The sequence below is a fragment of the Octopus sinensis genome, linkage group LG18 (assembly GCF_006345805.1).
Source record: "Octopus sinensis linkage group LG18, ASM634580v1, whole genome shotgun sequence".
NCBI classification, from domain to species: domain Eukaryota; kingdom Metazoa; phylum Mollusca; class Cephalopoda; order Octopoda; family Octopodidae; genus Octopus; species Octopus sinensis.
This window is the reverse complement of record NC_043014.1, coordinates 48,040,829-48,063,702: the sequence shown is the minus strand read 5'-3', so window position 1 is coordinate 48,063,702 and position 22,874 is coordinate 48,040,829. Positions and strand designations below refer to the sequence as shown.

Genomic DNA, 22,874 nt, shown 5'->3' with positions numbered 1-22,874 from the left:
TTGTACACAAGGGCGAAATTGAAGGAATGAGCAGTAAAGTTTAAAGACCCCATACCATAGATGAAAAGAACTGAAAATGAAAATCAGACATAACCATATCACAGTGATTTCAAATTTTGTGAATGATCACTTTGTTCTTGTAGTGAGTAATACTGACCCAGGGCCAAAACCATGCTCGCTTTGTCCATGTGCTCAATAATAATTTTTCATGCCACAACAAATTTAAAAATATTATCGAAGTGAATTAAAATAATAAAAATATATAAGGATATTATTATTAATAATTTACAATAATATCAGTGGCTAGCATGCATTAAAGAGCCATAAAGGCAAAATTATTAATTAATAATGAAGGGTACTACTTGTAGCATCAGCTTGCTAAAAGTAGCAGTCAAAACGACTCAAAACCACAGGCGGGAACAAGCAGTAAAATTTAAAGACTCTGTACCATAGACACAAAGAATTGAAAAGGAAAATCAAACATGCCCAAATCCCATTATTTTGAACCCTGTGAATGATCACTTTGTTCTTGTCTGAGTAATACTGACCAAGGGCCAGTTCCCTTAGTTTTGCCCTTGTGTACAAGTGAAAACTGTGGTTTTGAGTCATTTTGACTGCTATTTTTAGCAAGCTGGTGCTACAAGTAGTACCCTTCATTATTAATTAATAATTTTGCCTTTATAGTTCTTTTATGCATGGTAGCCACTGATATTGTAAATTAACAATATCCTTATATATTTTTATAATTTTTATTCACTTCGATCATCTTTTAAAATTTTCCGTGTCTACTCTGGCAACGACCTCGTACCACCTGACTGGTCCCCGTGCCAGTGGCATGTAAAAGCACCCACTACACTCTCGGAGTGGTTGGCGTTAGGACGGGCATCCAGCTCTGGAAACTCTGCCAAATCAAGATTGGAGCCTGGTGCAGCCATCTGGTTTGCCAGCCCTCAGTCAAAATCGTCCAACCCATGCTAGCATAGAAAGCGGACGTTAAACGATTAAACAATGATGACTCTCTCACAACTATAGATCTGATTCTCTCATCTTATTTTAACTTCCCTCTTCCATCCACCTTGAATATCATGCACCTTCCCTCTTCTATTCTTTTTTACTTATAGGATCCACTGTAAGTCCTTAGTCTTGGAAGTTGCAAGGTGATCTCACTAGTGCTTGTGTCATGAAAAAACTGTACCCATTAGACTCTGTTGAGTGGTTGGTGTTAGGAAAGGCATCCAGCTGTAGAAGCCCTGCCAAATCAGATAGTTGAGTTTAATCTTTTAGCATTCTGTCAAATGTAATGCATATTTATTCACGTTGTTTTGAATTAATCATGCATTATCTTGTAGCATTGGGATTTCAAAGCTGTAGTTATTTATTTTTAGAATGACATTGTACAGTGGGTGTGAAAAGCTGGATCTGACTGGTTTGAACATAAAACAGGTAAAATATTTTGGGCCTGATGTGTCTGGTTTAAATGCTAAAGGGTTAATGTAGTCCTCTTTAGGAATCTTTATATTTGCATGCAACCAACTTCAGGTACCCTCACCTTAACCCTATGACATTTAAACTGACTGTATCTGGCCCAAATATTCTACATGTTTTACATTCAGGCGGGCCATATCAAGCCTCTCACACCTACCCTACACTGACATTCTCAAAAATTAACTATCACATCATCAAACCATCAAAGCTGTAAGATAATACATGATTAATTCGAAACAATTTGAATAAAGAAACAATACATTTGACAGAGTAATCTGAATGCTAAAGTGTTTGAAATATGGCTCAGTGGTTAGAGCATCGAACTTACGATCGTGAGGTTGTGAGTTTGAATCCCGGACTGGGCTGCGTGTTGTGTTCTTGAGCAACACACTTTATTTCACGTTGCTCCAGTTCACTCAGCTGTAAAAAATGAGTTGCGACGTCGCAGGTGCCAAGCTGTATCGGCCCCTTTGCCTTTCCCTTGGATAACACTGGTGGCGTGGAGAGGGGAGGCTGGTATGCATGGGCGACTGATGGTCTTCCATAAACAATCTTGCCTGGACTTGTGTCTGGGAAGGTAACTTTCTAGGTGCAATCCCATGGTCAGTCATGACTGAAGGGGGTCTCAGCAAATGGAGTTCTTTACAAGGCAACACAATAATGTAATAATAATGATTTCTAACTTAGACACAGGCTTTCTGTATTTCATGGTAGGTGGGGTTGACAGTACTTGCCTTTATTTTGACAAAAGATACAAAATTCAAGGCAAGAAGCAAAAGTTGAATCCCACCAAGGTCACCTTTGCCCTTCCTCCTTCTTTAGTCAATAAAATGACATACCAGCTATACAGTGAGGGTCGATGCAGTTGACTAATCTCTCCTGTTTCCAAAACTTTAGGCCATACTCTGTGTTAGAAACTACTACTATGATAAGGCGTCGAGCTGGCAGAAACTTTAGCACGCTGGGCGAAATGCTTGGCGGTATTTCGTCTGTCTTTACATTCTGAGTTCAAATTCCGCCGAGGTCGACTTTGCCTTTCATCCTTTCGAGTCGAGGTTGATTGAATAAGTACCAGTTACGCACTGGGGTCAATATGATCGACTTAATCCCTTTGTCTGTCCTTGTTTGTCCCCTCTATGTTTAGTTCCTTGTGAGCAATAAAGAAATAAGAAACTACTGCTATGACTCGCACCACTACCATTTCTTAGTAGTTGTGTGTGTTTTCGCTGCATTACTGACTACCTCTGTCCTTCTTGTGTCCGTGTAATGTGTTGGTTCTGTTAGTTTTCCTGTAGTAATTTTATTCCGTATTATGCCTTTGCAATGCTTAGTAATGCTATTTTCTAATTATGCATATTTGAAAATCCCTGGGTTTTGACTACGCATTTGTCCATGTAAGGTTTTGATCATCCCCAAAGCATCTATTATTATAGGGGTTGTTTCTGTTTTCAGGTCCCACATTCAGGTTATCTCTATTTCCAGATCTTTATATATATTTGTATAATTTTTCCATTTCTTTGAGAAGTACATTATCATCTGTGGGGATTGAAACAATGAATTAGGAGGCATTTCTTTTCTTAGTGGCCCTTGATAACAATATCTGGTTAATTGTCTTCAGTCTCTCTCTATATGTTTATTAGCATATTCCAGAATTTGGTTGCATTACCATTTTGAAGACCTTTTCTGGCGTATATCTATACTATCTCTTTCTGTCAGCATTTAATACTACTGACATGATAACTGGTGTGGGGGCACATGGCCTAGTGGTTAGAGCAGTGGACTCGCGGTCGAGGGATCGCGGGTTCGAATCTCAGACCGGGCGATGTGTGTGTTTATGAGCGAAACACCTAAGCTCCACACGGCTCCGGCAGAAGGTAATGGCGGGACTTCTGCTGACTCTTTCGCCACAACATTCTCTCACTCTTTCCTCCTGCATCCTGCAGCTCACCGGCGTCCCGTCCAGGTGGGGAACCTATACGCCAAATAAACCGGGAAACCGGCCCTTATGAGCCAGGCATGGCTCGAGAAGGAACAACATGATAACTTGCAGTGTATGTAAATAAATCATAAGACAAACTATCATGAATCAGCTGAGACTGAACTCACTTCTTTATAATCCAGAAAGAAGTCACTTATTTTTAAAAAATGGATATTAATAGGGAAGAAATTATCAGAAAGCATTCACAAATATCCAGTCTTTGACTTCAATTTGAATATTGATTTCTTCTGTTGGCAGCAAGCCAATCAAATGAATGGATACCAGTATATGACTGGTATTTATTGTATCTAACCCTGTGGGATGAAAAGTGAAGCCAACCTTGGTGAGATTTGAACTCTGACATAAAGGTCTACTGTTTTTGCCACTTCACTACCTTTGATTTTGATCTTAATGTTAAAAACTTTATACTTAAACTACTATGCCAGCTTTGAGACAAACTGTTGATCCAAGCTTCATGACAATAACCTGTTGATCCAAGCTTCATGACAATAACCTGTTGATCCAAGCTTCATGACAATAACCTGTTGATCTACACTTTTAGGCAATAACCTGTTGATCCAAGCTTTTAGGCAATAACCTATTGATCCAAGCTTTTAGGCAATAGCTTGTTGATCCAAGCTTTTAAGCATTAGTTTATTGATCCAAGCTTTTAGGCAATTGGCTTGTTGATCCAAGCTTTTAAGCATTAGTTTATTGATCCAAACTTTTAGGCAATAGCTTGTTGAGCCAAGTTTTTAAACACTAACCCGTTGATTTATGCTTTTAAGCAATAACTGTTGACCTAAGCTTTTAGGCAATAGCTTGTTGATCCAAGCTTTTAGGAAATAATGTGTTGATCCAAGTAATCAGGTAATAGCTTGTTGGTTCAGCCTTTGATGTATAAGCTTATCAATCAAAACTTTCAGTTACTAATTTGTCATTCCAAGTATTCAGCCAATACATTGCTTACCCAAACTTTGAGGTAACAGCTTGTTTATATAAGCTTTAAACTGGCAGCATTTTGGTGCACGATTTCAATAGCTGAGCCAATGTTTAAAAAACAATACTTTATTGATCTGAGCTTGAAGACACTATTTGAATTTGCTGAAGTAGTTTCTATTTGTTACATAAAACAAAGGTCCATCCTTGATGATCTAAAGTTTATTTTGATTTTTCTATAATATGAAAATTTTATGTAGGAGGTTTTAGTATGTATTTTTATTACAGGGTTTGGGAGATGAGAGAGACAATAGCTGTGAGGCCATAGTACAAACCTAACTTCAGATCATTGTGTTCTGCCTCTGAACAAGACACCTAACTCTGCTTGCTCCAGTTTATTTGACTGAACGTAAAACAGGCTCTCCTCAAACTTCACAAGTTGAGGGCTCAGTGCCAAAAAGATATCTCCTGGGTTTTAAAACTATTGCTCTTAAAGTGAATTTGTTTTGCTTTTATAAATCTATGACAAGTTTTTCTATTCATGTGTGCTATTATTTCTTATAATACTGCACGTGTACATTAGCATTTAGGTGCAGATCATCATCATCATCGTTTGATGTCTGCTTTCCATGCTAGCATGGGTTGGAAGATTTTGACTGAGGGCTGGCGAACCAGATGGCTGCACCAGGAACCAGTCTTGATCTGGCAGAGTTTCTACAGCTGGATGCCCTTCCTAATGCCAACCACTTCGAGAGTGTAGTGGGTGCTTTTACGTGCCACCGGCACAGGGTCCAGTCAGGCGGTACTGGCAATGACCTTGCTCGAATCTTTTTACACATGCCAACAGCACAGGTGTCAGTAAGGCAATGCTGGTAACGATCCGCTCGAATGGTTCCTCTTGCATGCCACCGGCACGGAAACCAGTTAGATGTAGATTGGAAATTGAATCTGACTATATGTGTCTCTAATAACATTGACCAGGATACAGAAAGTGTCTGGATGGGTGGAGATTACTTAGACTTGTACTATCCAGCTACCACTATCACTATTGCAGTAGATGTCCTATATCATATAAATGCATTCAATGTAGCTGCCTTACTAACATCACTTTCAATTTAGATCCCTTATTAAACACTTCTGTCCAACCCTTATTTTCTGAAGCCACAAGCCTTTGGAACTCACTCACTACCCATATTTTCACTCCTGTCAATGATTTAACATACAACAATATGCACTAAATGACAACCAACATAATTCTGTCTAACCCTTTCTCTCCTACCTTAGGTTTTATGTCCCCTTTTTGTTGTCCCCTCCCTTTGTTCTTATATCTCTTGTTCTCTTTTTCAGCTCCTGTCTTCTTTCTTCTTCTGCTTTGTTTACTATTCCTCTCTCTCTCTCTCTTACACACACACACACACACACAAGTGAATACTCAATGGATAAATTAAGGGACTAATTATCCCTAGGTCCTGACTTTGTTTCATGCATTTTGTTGTTTCTGAGCAAAACCCATTACCCAAGTTTGACTGACTTCACCTTCTATTAGCAATGGATGCCAACTTATATGGGTGCATTCTCTACAGTAAACTAATTGCCTATTCAGGAGGAGATATAATGCCCATTTGCTAAAGTCCATCACTCTGGGGATTCCTTCATGGTATAAGTGATATTTGAATTTTCACTTATCCTATTTTCTGTCCCCTGTCCCTGGTTCTGTGCTTCTTCCTTGTTTGTTAGTTCAGTTCACAATATGGCCAACTACACCTCTCTTAAATGTCAGGCTTTTTCTCATTTATTGGGACATACAACAGCTTGATGTTGGGATGTCCTTGTACTGCTATTATCACAGGCATCTGCTAGAGTTGTTGTTATTGTTTAACCCCTGGCTATCTTTCTGCTCAAAAGACATTCCAACTGTGACTGTCTCTTTTTCCAGAATAAGTGTAATCAGGGTTAAGGCGGTGAACTGGCAGAACCGTTAGCACGCCGGGCGAAATGCGTAGCCGTATTTCGTCTGCCGTTGCGTTCTGAGTTCAAATTCCACCGAGGTCGACTTTGCCTTTCATCCTTTCGAGGTCGATAAATTAAGTACTAGTTACGCACTGGGGTCGATGTAATCGACTTAATTCGTTTGTCTGCCCTTGTTTGTCCCCTCTATGTTTAGCCCCTTGTTGGTAATAAAGAAACAATTATTCAAAATGTCCAATTTAAATTTTGCTTTTTAATGTTAATGTTATCTTAGGGGAGATTTGGCTGTATTTTCCAGCAGCTGGAGCAACCATATAGAGAGACTACATTGTTAGCTGAACAGTTCTTAGTGGATGATCACAGTGACCTAGTTGGAAGCACTCTCTAATGACCTTCAACAACTTAATTTCCATTTGTTTTCACATGTCTAAGACTTCGTTCCTGTGTCACAGATTATTCTCTCCATCCTGTCTCCTTCACTTGTTTAGGTTTCTCTAAATCCGTCTCAAATCAAACTCTTGTTTTTCTTCTTCCAGGCAACACCAACACACTACAATCACCGGCACACACACACACACCATTGTTTTCTTTTCTTTATTTCTTCATCTATCACAACCACTTCTCTGCATCTGCCACGTACAAAGTCTTATCTTTTCCATTAGTCTAATCCACCAAACCACCACCCTCTTGTATATCCATAGTTTACCCTTGGGTACACTCTATGCAATCTCTGCCTCCTCTTTTTCTGCATATCAAGCACAGCTATTTCCTTGATGTCAGCACAGTCCTCTCTTCTTTCTTACTTATTAATAGTTATAACACCTAAAGTGAACCCTACACAAATAATTACAGTATATAAATTAGACCTTCTGATAGTACTTCTGTAGTAAATTGAACCCTATAATAGTACCCAGGAAAGTTTCTAAGGTGGACCCTATAATTGTATTTATAGTATTTATAGTATAGTGGCCCCTATTATAGTACAGTTATAGTATCTGAACTGACCTTTGTTGTACTTTATAAACTGACCCCTATTTCAAACTGAAAGAGCCATGTCTGTTGGCAGGCATTTTAGTAAGATCAATATTTTAAAAAACTGGGTTAGATACATATACTTACCTGATACAATGGAGCAATGAATAACATTTAGTCTCTCATTCTCTCTCTCTCTCTCTCTCTCTCTCTTACTCCCACCTCATACACAGCAACAGCTGTGCCATAAATAGACTAAAGCTGTATGACTGGTTGTGTCGGAGGCAGAGGAGGAGAATAACATATGTTAGAACTTGTAGTGACAACATGTTTATGTTACAACCTGGATAGAGAAATTACATGTTATTAGAAGCAGGACAGTCTTCCACAGCACCAGTAACTTTAGGACAGGGTTGATTGGTCCTTTACCTCTGCATCTAGTTCATCTGATGAGTGAGCTGAAGTGCTGGTGGATGTACTTTAGAGCTCTATTTAAGAACAGCTGAAGTAAACTCGATTATGTTTAGCTCTGAGTCAACCCTAATCAGCTGACCTATAATCAAAAATATTCCAGTCATGACCATCCCATCTTTTTGGGGTTATGTCTATGACTACATTATCCAATATTTATATTTATGAAAAGATATAATTTGAAGGTTTGGCTGTTATTTCTAGCAGGCTTAATGATCCTGTCGAGGCTACCTAATTGGTATGACTTGACTAGGTGTGTTGGTATTGAGTATTATCCACACCACCACCACTATCATAAGCTAATCAAATGCTAGTGAAGGAGTTATTAGAAAGTTGAGTTATTCAATATAGCAGCCAGATCTTCCCCCCACAAACCCCTTACTCTCTTTAAAATAGGGACCATACAACACAGTGAAGGAGTTTCTCTAAAGTCACTTCTTTTACTCAAATCTCACCTCGCCCACCTGTAATCTTCCAAGTACCTTCAAACTAGGGGTTTTAATTGAAACCCCGAACCTTTGAAGCAGCTATGGCGGCGAGCTGGCAGACATGTTAGCACGCCGGGCGAAATGCGTAGCTGTATTTCGTCTGCCATTACGTTCTGAGTTCAAATTCCGCCAAGGTCGACTTTGCCTTTCATCCTTTCGAGGTCGATTAAATAACTACCAGTTACGCACTGGGGTCGATATAATCGACTTAATCCCTTTATCTGTCCTTGTTTGTCCCCTCTATGTTTAGCACCTTGTGGGTAGTAAAGAAATATATGGCAGTACACTTTAAAAACAGGATGGTGTCAGCACACAGGTGGGGGATCCATTGATAGCTGGCTGAGATAGACAGACCCGGGGCTAAATAACATCAACACCAATGCTTAGGTAGGCCCACTGTGCAGTTTGGTTTCTGCTTCTCCCTACTCTCATTATGTCCTCCATCAGTTACTCTTTTACTTGTTTCAGTCACTTGACTGTGGCCATGCTGGAGCACCGCCTTTTAGTCAAGCAAATCGACCCCAGGACTTATTTTTTATAAGCCTAGTACTTATTCTATCGGTCTCTTTTGCTGAACTGCTAAGTTATGGGGACGTAAACACACCACATCGGTTGTCAAGCGATGTTGTGGGGGACAAACACAGACACACACATATATACACACATATATATATATATATATATGACGGGCTTCTTTCAGTTTCTGTCTACCAAATCCACTCACAAGGCTTTGGTTGGCCCGAGGCTATAGTAGAAGACACTTGTCCAAAGTGCCACGCATTGGGACTGAACCTGGAACCATGTGGTTTGTAAGCAAGCTACTTACCACACAGCCACTCCTACGCCTATATTTTTACTGTTTCATTAATCTAAGATGGCGAACTGGAACGTTGGCTTACTGGGCAAGATGTTTAGCAGCATTTCATTCATCTTTATTTTCTGAGTTCAAATTCTGCCGAGGCCAACTTTGCCTTCTGTCCTCTTGGGGTCGGTAAAATAAGTATCAGTTGAACACCCGGGGTAAATGCAACTGACTTATGCCCTCCCCTGAAATTGCTGGCCTTGTGCCAAAATTTGAAACCAATATTTATTTAAATCTTTTGATACCAATCTATCTGAGATGGTCCCTGGTTTTATGATTAACTTCTTGTTTTCTAATGATCTGAATTAAAATCTTCCACCAAAATGTGTTAATTTTTTCCCTAAAACACAAGCTTAATAATGACAGCTATTTTACTAAATTCTACATTATTTCAAAAATTATTTCGAACAAAGGTAATGTTTTTCATTTGAAATACAACAAAAGGGCTTAACCAACATAGCAGGTCACTGCAGTAGAACTGGTGGTCAGCTGTGGTAATTAACAGGGTGGCCTAACAATTCTTGTATGGGGCAGAGATGGGTTTGGTGCTGTGGTTCTCAACCGTTTTATACCCACTGGACCTTCATAGCCATTCAACGTATATAAAATAAAACCCCATTATATTTTCATAATTAAATATTACTAGGAATTACTCTTTTTTACTTGTTTCAGTCACTTGACTGCGGCCATGCTGGAGCACCGCCTTTAGTCGAGCAAATCGAACCCGGGGACTTAGTCTTTGTAAGCCCAGTACTTATTCTATCGGTCTCTTTTTGCTGAACCGCTAAGTGATGGGGACGTAAACACACCAGCATCGGTTGTCAAGCAATGCTAGGGGGACAAACACAGACACACAAACACACACACATACATATATATATACATATATACGACAGGCTTCTTTCAGTTTCCGTCTACCAAATCCACTCACAAGGCATTGGTCGGCCCGGGGCTATAGCAGAAGACACTTGCCCAAGATGCCACGCAGTGGGACTGAACCCGGAACCATGTGGTTGGTTAGCAAGCTATTTACCACACAGCCACTCCCGCGCCTATTGTATAAAAAAAATTTTTATATTTTGTGTGTTGTAGAGGTATAACTAATTTATTGCACACATATTTTAACAACAAAATCTTACTTGGACCCCCGAAGGACATGTAGACACCGGTTGAGAACCACTGGTTTAGTGGAACCTTAATGGTATGCATGGCTCAGTCGTTAGAACGTCGGGCTCACAATGATGAGGTAGTGAGACTGGGCTGTGTATTGTGTTGTTGAGCAGGGCACTTTATTTCACGTTGCTCCAGTTCACTCAGCTTTAGAAATGAGTTTCAACGTCACTGGCGCCAAGCTGTATCGGGCCCCTTTGCCTTTCCCTTGGATAACACTGGTGACGTGGAGATGGGAGGTTGGTATGCATGGGTGACTGCTGGTCTTCCATGAACAATCTTGAGCAGACTTGTGCCTTGGAGGGGAACTTTCTAAGTGCACTCCCATGGTCATTCATGACCATAGGGTGGGGTCTTTACAAATTTACCCTTTAATGACATGAAACTGACAGTGAATATAACTAGAGGGGAGAGGTAAAGAAAAAAACCCAGCTATACAGTGGACCTGTTGTTGCTGTTGTTTAGCCCCAGCTGAGCCTTTATTGAGCAGAGCTTTATATAATCATAGACATTCTAACCATGACCATCTCTTCTTTTTTTTGTTTTTTCAGGCAAATTGTATTTAATACTGTTTTACTGAGTGTAACTTTAGACATAATCTTTAGGACAGTATAGATTATTTGAAGGTAAATATTCTTGAGTTTCAGTGACCACATTGCCTCATGGGATGATGATGATGATGATGATGATGACGGTGCTGTGGTATTCATTTTTCTGTCTGAGAATGAGGAGGAGGAGGAGCAGAAAGGAAACATCTGACAGAGTATTGGGGAGAGCAGATGAATAAAGGAAGAAGCTCAAGTGGATTAGATCATTCCTCCCACTTCCTCTTTGCCAATAACCCACAGTTGCCGGGTTACATGGGAAGAACACAGATTGTAATGGTGGTAGGGGTTAGGGTGAGGGGGGGGCAGGTGAAAATCAATACCAAAGGATAAAAGCTTAGGTTTATCTGTGTAGGGGTGGAGAGTCTGTTATGTGGTGGTCAGCTGGGGAGAAGGTGCTGTGTCCTCTCATATCTTCATTTTCTACCACTACTACAATGGTCTCTGGTGTTGTTAAACAACAGACTGTTACAGTGAAGCCAGACCTACCTAGTACACTCACCTTTTCTACTCACTATGTGGTCTCTTGCCATGCTAGAAATAACAACCAAATTTCTCTCAAATCACACACTACTGTCTTTAAAAAAAAAGGAAGGACATTAGATAATGTAATCTGAGTTAAATGATGCCTATAATGACATGATGGTCATGACAGGAATGCCTGTAATCATAGGTTTGTATGCTCAGGGCAAAGCTGGAGCTAAACAAAACTCTACTGTCTGTTTATCTCTCACACTCACTTGTTCACATGCACACACACTAGACTTCGAATCCTTCGCTTAGAAGGATTCTATTAAGCGACCAGAATTCTTCGATCACCTCTGTCTACACCGCATCCTTTGTGTCCAATGGCATCACTTTGTCTCCAACAATTCGGTGCGACACCAGTGCAGAATCACCTCCCCCCCGATAAGTCATCCTAACGAGACGTCTGCGTTGGCTGGGTCATGCCCTCCATCCTCAACCAGGAGAATTCATCTACGAAGCAATTGCCCCAGCTCCCCTCCAGGGTTGGCGAAAGCGATGTGGTGGACAACGAAAAACCTGGCTGATGACAGTCAAGGCTGATCTGGAAACCAACCTAGGCCCCTATATCTACGGCGTTCCCCACTGGAATAAGGAGTGGTTGGAGATCACGTGGTCATTAGCCTCAAATCGCCAGGTCTGGTTGGCGTTTGTGAGAGATGCAGCATTGAGGATGAATGAAGCCAGCTCAACCCACCCCGGGTGAATGCTGTCAAGTCAAGTCACACACACACACCATAATAAATCATCATCATCCTCATCATTTGCCATCTTCCCTGCTGGTATGGGTTTTCACCCAATCCTTTCTCCTCTCAACCATAACCCTCAACACCCCTGTATATATTTGTCTGCAAACACTAACCTACAGCAGTTTGAATTGAACCTCAATAGCTTTGATGTGACTGAGATCTTTGTCCAGTGGATCTTTTTCCCTCATCTCACCAAGGACTTTTGACACTGGACTTTCTTCACTGACTTCACCAAAGGGGTAGATTCAAATGTTAGGAAGACTGTGTAGTAATGCTAGTGTACTTGGTATTTGTGTGTAGTAGAAAGGTCAGCTATGTAGTGTTACTAAGTACCAGTCATGTATAGTAATGCAGGGCATTAGATGGTCAGTTGTGTATAGTAGTATTGGGTACTATAAGTAGTCAGCTTTGTATAGTAGTGCTGGTTACAGTAGGTAGTGAGCTGTGTAGTAACACTCAATACTAATTGACCATGCATAGATATGCTGGGTACCAGGTGCTTGTTGAATCCTATGAAATCACCCAGATGAACCTAAAACTACTTGTTTTTTGATTCAGCAGAACTTTAACACATTCTTTCTTTTTTCTTTGCAGGTTCTCTTAGCAGCAGCAGTTTGTAACAAGAGTGGCAAAGGTAAGTTACTTCAGCTTTACTCATCATCATCGTCATCACTTTATCAGGTTGTACATGCTAGAATAATTTGAACTGATGTCTTACCACAAACATGATGATGATGGTAATGGTATACTTCACCAAAACATAGGCGGCGAGCTGGCAGAGTCGTTAGCATGCCGAGCGAAATGCTTAGCGGTATTTCGTCTGTCGTTACATTCTGAGTTCAAATTACGCCGAGGTTCGACTTTGCCTTTCATCCTTTCGGGGTCGATAAATTAAGTACCAGTTACACACTGGGGTCGATGTAATCGACTTAAAACCTATGTCTGTCCTTGTTTGTCCCCTCTGTGTTTAGCCCCTTGTGGGTAATAAAGAAATAGGTATACTTTACCAAAATAATTCTGTGAGTAAATTAAAACTTTAATGAGGAAATATAGAGTGTATCGGTATTTCATGAGGCACATCAACACTTCTCTACACTTGCATAGATGCCAAAAACTAAACTGGGCAATTCTCCTTCCTTTTGTCTAACATCTATGAACTTTGATCCGGCCTACCACATATCACCACTCGTTAATGATATACAAACTTCACATTGTTCTCCAAGGCATAAATCTCTTGATCTTTATTCATAGTGCATCTCTGTTAACCAGGTTCAAATATTCAGGAGGTGGTATCCATGCATACATAAGGCGGTGAGCTAGTAGAAACGTTAGCACGCCGGGCGAAATGCTTACCGGTATTTCGTCTGCCGTTACGTTCTGAGTTCAAATTCCGCCGAAGTCAACTTTGCCTTTCATCATCATCATCGTTTAACGTCTGTTTTCCGCGCTAGCACGGGTTGGACGGTTTGACCGGGGTCTGGGAAGCCAGGGGCTGCACCAGGCTCCAGTCTGATCTGACAGTGTTTCTACAGTTGGATGCCCTTCCTAACGCCAACCACTCCGCGAGTGTAGTGGGTGCTTTTTACGTGCCACCAGCACAGGTGCCAGGGGAGTCTGGTATCGGCCACGATCAGTTGGTGCTTTTAACGTGCCACCGGGGTCGATAAATTAAGTACCAGTTCCGCACTGGGGTCGATGTAATCGACTTAATCCATTTGTCTGTCCTTGTTTGTCCCCTCTGTGTTTGGCCCCTTGTGGGTAGTAAAGAAATAGGTATCCATGCATACATATAGATTTCCTACCACTCACCTCTCTTGGGTATAAATTAACAGAGACTTCCAGTTTTGCCTCCTCTACTCCTCCAAACACAACTCTTCCAGTCTCCAAATTCTTCCAATCTCCACCACAAACAACAACAACAACTCTGACTGTATCTCTTCCTGCATTAATGACTTCTCACTTCATTCCTCTTTTGTTGATTTCAACATCCACACTCCTCCTCTTCCACAGTGATACCACCAGTGTATACAACATTCTGTTCCATAATCTTTAACTCACTGCATCAGTTACTTTTATCCTTCTCCCCACATCTCTGACTGACACAGATAATTCAAATCCCAGCTCTTCTAAACCTCCATATCTCTACACTCATCAGATCATCCTTACTACAGCTACCCATCACAATTGTTCACCTCCCAGATCCTATATTACTTCAAGTTAGCTGACTGATTGGAGCCCTGTCAGTTCCATGCTAACTGTCCTTAGCAAACACATATACGAAGGGGAATCATAAATTATCTGCACTTTCACCTTAACATATCCTTATTGTTGTCACACTGCCTTCTGTGCATGCATGCTTATAGTTGGTACTATTGTGGTACCAACTAAAGGCGGCGAGCTGGCAGAAACGTTAGCGCGCCAGGCGAAATGCTTGGCGGTATTTCGTTTGCCGCTACGTTCTGAGTTCAAATTCCGCCAAGGTCGACTTTGCCTTTCATCCTTTCGGGGTCGATAAATTAAGTACCAGTTACGCACTGGGGTCGATGTAATCGACTTACTCCGTTTGTCTGTCCTTGTTTGTCCCCTCTGTGTTTAGCCCCTTGAGGGTAGTAAAGAAATAGGTATTTCGTTTGCCGCTACGTTCTGAGTTCAAATTCCGCCAAGGTCGACTTTGCCTTTCATCCTTTCGGGGTCGATAAATTAAGTACCAGTTACGCACTGGGGTCGATGTAATCGACTTACTCCGTTTGTCTGTCCTTGTTTGTCCCCTCTGTGTTTAGCCCCTTGAGGGTAGTAAAGAAATAGGTATTCGTTTGCCGCTACGTTCTGAGTTCAAATTCCGCCAAGGTCGACTTTGCCTTTCATCCTTTCGGGGTCGATAAATTAAGTACCAGTTACGCACTGGGGTCGATGTAATCGACTTACTCGTTTGTCTGTCCTTGTTTGTCCCCTCTGTGTTTAGCCCCTTGAGGGTAGTAAAGAAAGGTATTTCGTTTGCCGCTACGTTCTGAGTTCAAATTCCGCCAAGGTCGACTTTGCCTTTCATCCTTTCGGGGTCGATAAATTAAGTACCAGTTACGCACTGGGGTTGATGTAATCGACTTACTCCGTTTGTCTGTCCTTGTTTGTCCCCTCTGTGTTTAGCCCCTTGTGGGTAGTAAAGAAATAGGTACTATTGTGGTCATGTGAAGTTTGAACCTGGTCAAGCCATTTTTCTTTCTGGCTTTACAATGTTAACATGACTGCCCCACAAGCAATGTGCAACAAAGAAGAACAAAGAGCAGTGATCTGAGAGATGGTTCACCATTGCCATCTCTCGAGCTTTTGTGAACTTCTCATCATTGGTGGAGGTTGATGGACATCATGCTTGTCTGACCACTTTTAAACTTCTCGATCCACTCGTTCACACTTCAACCCACGCGCCCCCACTTGCATAAAACACATTAGATATAAATGGAATTTTAAGAATAACACCCAAAAAATGTAGGATAGAGTGAAAGTATGTTGTAGTATGAAACTTGATGAGCAGACAGACCTATGATCAAAGCTGTTCTAGCCATGACCATCACGACTTTTTAGTAGTGCACTGTCCCTGAATTGTGCTAAAAGCCTCCGATGAATTTCGGCACCTGACACAACCTTCCAACCAGAGAAATCTGATCAGCTTTTTGTTCTTTGGTACACATTGTTAGTGGAGTGGCCATGCTTACTCTGTAAAGCCAGAAAGAAAAATGGCACGATCGGGCTCAAACTTGGATCATGTGATCACAATAGTACCAAGTATAAACACATGTGCACTGAAGGCAGTGTGACAATGATAACGATAATGTTATGGCAAAAGTGTGGATAATTTTTGACTTCCCCAAGTCTTTCACCTTTGATCTATCGGTAACAGCTAGTTGGATGAATGAAAACCTTCTCTTAGGCAAGTCTTTCAATATCCTTCTTACAATCAAAATTCACAGCCCCTCTTGGTTCTTTTATAACTGTGTTGTTGCAATTCTTGGTAATGAACACCACCTACAAAGCTGGATGAAAATCACAGAACCCTACAAACTGGTGGCTTTCATCCAGTGCCACTACTTTGTAAGACACATCAAAACTGTAAAGGATGCCTCATATGCTACAGCTTGTTTCCCAGAATGGTTCCTTACCAAAAAGATCTTCAACTTTGTGGACTCCTAATTCCCTTTCCTTCTCAAACAAGATGGCTCTGTGAGTAGTACACCTGTAGATAAAACTCCCTGTATTTGCTGCAAACTTCACATCAAACTCCAGCTGCACCCACTAGGTAAATCTCATCAAAAACTACCCCCTTTCACTTCACCAGACTCCCCATCATGCATATATATTCACCCCAAGTAGAAACTAACCCCTAATTGCTTCCAACCAATAAAGCCACCAATCCTGAAATTATCTCACCCTAATGCACCCCTGTTCTCAACAACTCTTTAATCTCTCTACTCTCTCTCTTTCACTATCTCTCTCTGTCTCTCATTCTTTGATAACATGTTACAGTGTTTACCATTCACAACAAGGACAATACCTTTGACTCTGCCAACTATTGTCCTATTACATTAATTTCCATCATATCAAAGGCAATGATGTCATTAACCTTTTACAACACCCTTCTCCATCTTCTTATTTCTATCTCTCTTTGTCTCTCTCCTTAATAACTACCAATATGGCTTTTGTAAAACCAGCTCTATTGAAGACCCATTCTCCTGTATCATCCACCAATGTGCTCTCATTCTCAAGAAATTTGATGAAAACTGTTTTGCTTTCAACGTCAACAACACTATCAACCATATCTGCTATGTGAATCTCCTGCCAAAACCACCCCCTCCACATATAGCTCTCTCTTTTAAATTGTTCTCTTCCAGTCAGCATGTACCTTCATGTTGTGTGCAAATGGAATTCTCTGACAACAGACAATGGAACCTGGTGTAGCTCCTGGCCTTGCCAATCCTGTCTAACCTATGCTAACATGGAAGACAAATGTTAAACAACAACGATGATGATGTATACTTTATTATGGCAGGGAGGGGTCTTACAGAGAAGTCACCTGTTTCATGATCTTGTTTATATATTTACCAAATTCAGATTATCATGGAACTCTGGTTGATATATTGACTAGTGAAATGGCCTCTTGCTAAGACACATTCACACACACACACACACACACACACACATACATACATTTTATCACTAGATACATGTTTGTACACGTTGGTTGTAATAAACACTAACATATCAGCCAATACAAACATGCATGGCTGTGTGCCAACAAGATGTTTGCTTTCCAACCACATGTTTCTAGGTTCAGTCCCACTGCATGGTACCTTGAAGAAATGTATTCTATAAGCCTAGGCTGACCAAAGCCTTGTTAGGGGATATGATAAGTTAAGTTAATTTTTTGGCTCAAAAAGCAAGGCCATGTAGGGGGACATAGAGTTATGTACAGCGGTGTTCATGCAAAGAGTTCAGGCCATTTCTGGTCAAGAGAGACTTTGAACCGAGCGGTCGTCGGCATCTTCACTATCTTGTCTGGCGGCTTATTCCATGGATCCGCAACCCGGACGGAGAAAGCCCCTCTCTTTCGATTGAGATGAAATCGTCGCAGATAGAGCTTTTCGGAGTGACCCCGCAGCCTACGCTCTAAACAAACCAGTGCTGGTTTGTTTACATCCCCATAACTTAGCATTTTGGCAAAGAGACTGTCAGAATAGTAGTAAGATTAAAAAATATATAACTGGGACCGATTCTTTTGACTAAAATCCTTCAAGACAGTGCCCCCAGCATAGCCACAGTCCATTGACTGAAGCAAATAAAAGATATATTTATGACTGTGTATAGTAACAGATAAATAGCTGACATTTAATACTGCTCTTTCTCTCTATGTATGTATATATATGTATATATATATATATATATATATATGGGGTGTTTGTGTAGTATCTAATTGATAGATAAGAAAATCTATATTAAATGTGTGTGTGTGTGTGAGGTCAAAGGTTAAGAACACTTCTCTTTCTTTCCATATTGTTGCCATTACACAATGCACCATAAGATATACGAATTGTATCTTAGAAATTATTTTTAGTTTCGTTCTAAAACGATGGTTGGTAGGTCTTATCTGGTTGTGTATGTATACATAAATATCTATTGAATGTGTTATATATACACCCAAAGTGCTTGGCGTAAGGAAGAGCATCCAGCTGAAAAACAATACCAAGGCAGACACTGGAACATGAGGTAGTCCTTGGGCCCATCAGATCCTGTCAAACCATCCAAGCCATGCCAACATGGACATTAAACAGTGATAATGATTAATTATATATATATGTGTGCAAGAGAGGCGACTGCACTGGTATGGTCATGTGTTATGTATGAATGAAGACAGCTGTGTAAAGAAGTGCGACTCCCTAACTGTAGAAGAAACCTGTGGAAGAGGTAGACCCAGGAAGACATGGGATGAAGTGGTGAAGCATGACCTTCGAACATTGGGCCTCACAGAGGCAATGACAGGAGACTGGGACCTTTGGAGATATGCTGTGATTGAGAAGACCTGGCAACTAAAATGAGATCGCAGCCACGTATGTTCAGCCCTGTTAAGAATACCCCTGTTGCGTTGGGTGATATATGCTTGAGAACACCTGTAAAGTCAAGTAAAACCAATATCGTATCAGTGGCCAGTGACCCTAGTTGGCTCCCATGCTGGTGGCACGTAAAATGCACCAACCAATCATGGCCAATGCCAGTACCCCCTGACTGGCTCTTGTGCCAGTGGCACGTAAAAAGCACCATCCAAACGTGATCAATACCAGGCCCTTCTGACTGGCTCCTGTGCTGGTGGCACATAAAAAGCACCCACTACACCCACGGAGTGGTTGGCATTAGGAAGGGCATCCAGCTGTAGAAACATCGCCAGATCAGATTGGAGTCTGGTGCAGCCGCTGGCTCTCCAGACCTTGGTCAAACCATCCAACCCATGCCAGCATGGAAAAAGGACATTGAATGATGATGATATATATATATATATATATATATATAATATATATATATAAATCATCATCATCAATCATCATCATTTAACATTCATTTTCCATTCTGTCCTGGTTTGGATGGTTTGACAGGGACTGGCTAGGCAGAAAACAGCACCAAGCTTCACTGCCTATTTTGGCAGGGTATTTACAGTGTTTTTAAATGAATAGATTATCAGATATGAATTTCAATACAGACAATATCTCAGGATTGATTCAAAACACTGATGAATATATGTATTGAATATGTATGTGTATATATATATATTTAACAAAGACTTTCTTTCACCTGAGGATGTAGCTTAAATTCTGTATTATTTTGAAGGATGTTTTGCATTTTGCATTAATGCAGACATGTAAGTAGTTATTACTAAATATAATAATATATCTTATTTTCATATTTTTAAGTTATGAAACAATTGGTTGTAATGTTAGAATTTTCTTATTGTTAAGTAAAATTTCATCAAGTGATTTCTCCGTCATTTATGACTTTATACGTTCCTTATCGTTTTCTCTTGTATCATACTATATATTCTATGTTTTGTAAAAGGATATATTGTTTTCTACTGTAGGCACAAGGCCCGAAATTTTTTGGGAGGGGGCCAGTCAATTAGATCGGCCCAGTATGCAACTGGTACTTAATTTATTGACCCCCAAAAGGATGAAAGGCAAAGTTGACCTTGGTGGAATTTGAACTCAGGACATAAAGACAGATGAAATACTGCTAACCATTACGCCCAGCGTGCTAACCTTTCTGCCAGCTCACCAGCTTTTAACAAAATTTGGGGGGATATTCTTTCCTACTCTAGGCACAAGGCCCATAATTTTGGGGGAGTGGGGGTGGGTCAGTTGATTAGATTGACTTCAATACGCAACTGGTACTTAATCTATCGACCCTGAAAGGAGGAAAGGCAAAGTCGCCCTGGGCGGAATTTGAACTCACAATGTAAAGACAGACGAAATACCAATAAGCATTTCTCCGGGTGTGCTAACATTTCTGCCAGCTCGCCACCTTGTTTTGTAGAATGATATATTAAGGAGCTATTTTTTATGAGTGCCATCGGATTACTTGAATCTATATATTGTGACTTAAATATATATATATGTATGTGACCGCGTGTGTATCGTTGGCAATTTTTTTCCTCCATCTTCCCTTCCTTGGACTTTTCCCTTTTTCTATATTTCTGACAAAGAGCTCCGCTCGAAATGTTAAATCCTCCTTTCTTTCTTTCCTTTCCTGAGCATCCAATAACACTATACTTGTTCCACGTCCTTGCGTTGTTGTGTTTTCTCTTTGTTCATGTTTGGATTAACTATGTATATCTATATATATATATATATATATATATATATATATAGAAAGTGTTTTTATGGAACAAATGTTAAATGATGATGATGTATATACAAATATATCTAAGTAAATACAAGCATAAATCTATATTGAATGTCTACTTTCAGCCATAATTTCTCGACAGTTTGTCGAGATGACAAGGGCCCGAATCGAAGGTCTTCTGGCTGCCTTCCCCAAACTAATGAGCAGCGGCAAACAACACACATTTGTGGAGACAGAGAGTGTAAGATATGTGTATCAACCTCTGGAGAAACTTTACATGTTACTTATCACCACAAAAGCCAGTAACATCCTTGAAGACTTGGAGACCCTTCGCCTCTTTGCTAAATTGGTAAGTTCCTTTTGGCAGAATTCTGCTTTGTGCATGGCATAAAAAGCCTAAATACTTATTTGTTTTTGGAATTTTCTGAAAAGTTTTGCAAATTTGTGTTCTACACATGGGAATTTATACGACGATGCAAAAACCTCTAGAAATTTTTTTTACGTGATTTAAAGAATGTTTAGCTGTGATTTTTAGTACATTTCACAACCACCTGATACCTTCCTTGTTTGTCACTTGGATGTTTTGCAATATCTTACTCTACATAAACACATTTAATGGTCGAATGCTGGGATTTAAGCCAAAAATTTGGTCTGTGCATATTTTAAACTGATTTAAAAACAAATTTTAAAAATTAATAGAAAAGTTTTTTAAATATATTTTTTTTTTGTATAGTCATATAACGAATTTTCAACTTCTTCTCAATGTATATATATGTGAGTGTTTGTGTTTCCTTGTCTTGACATCATGTAATTGTTTTTAACAAGCATCAATGTCAACTAAGCAACGTCATTCCTTTCCAGTAATGTACAAAAGTATGTCTGGCCCATGCAAGTATGGAAAAGACGATGTTCATCTTCATCATACACACGCACGCACACAAATACATGATAATGTGAAAGGTGGCACATCCATGGAGATAACAAAAATTTTATGGGGGAAAATGAGAAGACACATAACAGAGATGAACATACTCAACCAAATATAACATTTCAACACTTTCTAACAATACTGTTCAATTTGGCTGCACTAGCAACGTAAGATGCTGTGGTATAGATGAGTGGACATGATAGATGAACAAGTGTAATAAAGAGTTGAGACAAGGGCAATAACAGAAAAGATGAGGTCTGCTGACCAAATGGTAAATAGAGACTAGTTGTGAGGAGAATAGGGAAAATACAAAATGAAATAAACAGACGTATGTATAGAATGTCTTTTGATTTGATAACAAAGTCAAGGCTAGTCTGTGTGTGTAGCTTATAAATATATGTATATCAAGGGTTGTGGTAGTGGGTAGCGATTTTCTTCACTACTTCAGGCAGTGACGACCCTGCCTGACACGAGTCCTGGGCTCAGCTGGCTCCGGCTGACAGTACCCAGTGTGGGCCCCTATCCAGGGTTATGGAAAGGAGACAACTTTCAAAGAAAACCAGAGTGAAGCCCCATAGGTAGTTTAGTGTTCGACTCAACACCCTTTTGGCAGCTCCTGCAACCAAGCTGGTGCCAAACATAATGCTCTGCATTCCTTTGGACTACATCAGCAAGGTCAAGAGAGGAATCCTGACGATTGGGTTACCCAGGATTTTCTTACATCTAGCCCAGGCCTGCGCAAAACTGGAGAGGACATGAAATGTAAAAGCCAGACTGGATTAGTTTATGCGCAACTCCATTGTCTCCCGAGACAAAAGGATGCCAACAATACCAAGGGTGGATGAACTCTGGAGAGTCAACTGCTATCCATTTAAAACCCCTAGCTGTTGTCACAGCATCCTTCTAGGAGAGGAACACTGATGTAAAACCTTCAGTTTCACACAATTATTGGTTATATTTTTTTACTTTGGTCTCTAACCAAGTACTAATCACAGAGGCTCAGAGAGTGGTACTTGTGTTGTAAAAGTGTTTATAACTATAATTCAATGATATACAGATGCCACTTTATCGTGACCACAATAGCAATTCCACCTACTGAAAATCCTATGACAATGGAGGAATGGCAATGTGTGTAGACTTGACCACCTGAAATCATAGAGATATGTGAATCTGCAGTGGGATTGAATAGTCATTTCAGAGGTCATGGACAGAAAGTCTGTAATGTCATTGGCACTGAGTAAGCAAAAGGAGACAGCAATCATCTGTACAGTTGGAGCAATTGTTATATATGTATGTAAGCACATGCGCATGCAAATGAATATACTAACAGAAAGGTAAATGATCTACATCACTTGTGG

General features: G+C 40.3%; 1 protein-coding gene across 2 annotated transcripts in view; it reads left to right on the top strand.

Annotated features, from left to right (window-relative positions):
- The window catches only part of LOC115221430 (coatomer subunit delta), a 39,481-nt gene that overhangs the window by 2,797 nt on the left and 13,810 nt on the right, over positions 1-22,874 (top strand). For both annotated transcript variants that reach the window (XR_005002941.1, XM_029791611.2), the window contains exons 2-3: positions 12,807-12,846; positions 20,714-20,937. Coding sequence is in view for 1 of the 2 variants with exons in the window: in XM_029791611.2 (XP_029647471.1) it covers positions 12,807-12,846; positions 20,714-20,937 (264 nt within the window). In the remaining variant the exon portion in view is untranslated. The remainder of the gene's footprint in view (positions 1-12,806; positions 12,847-20,713; positions 20,938-22,874) is intronic.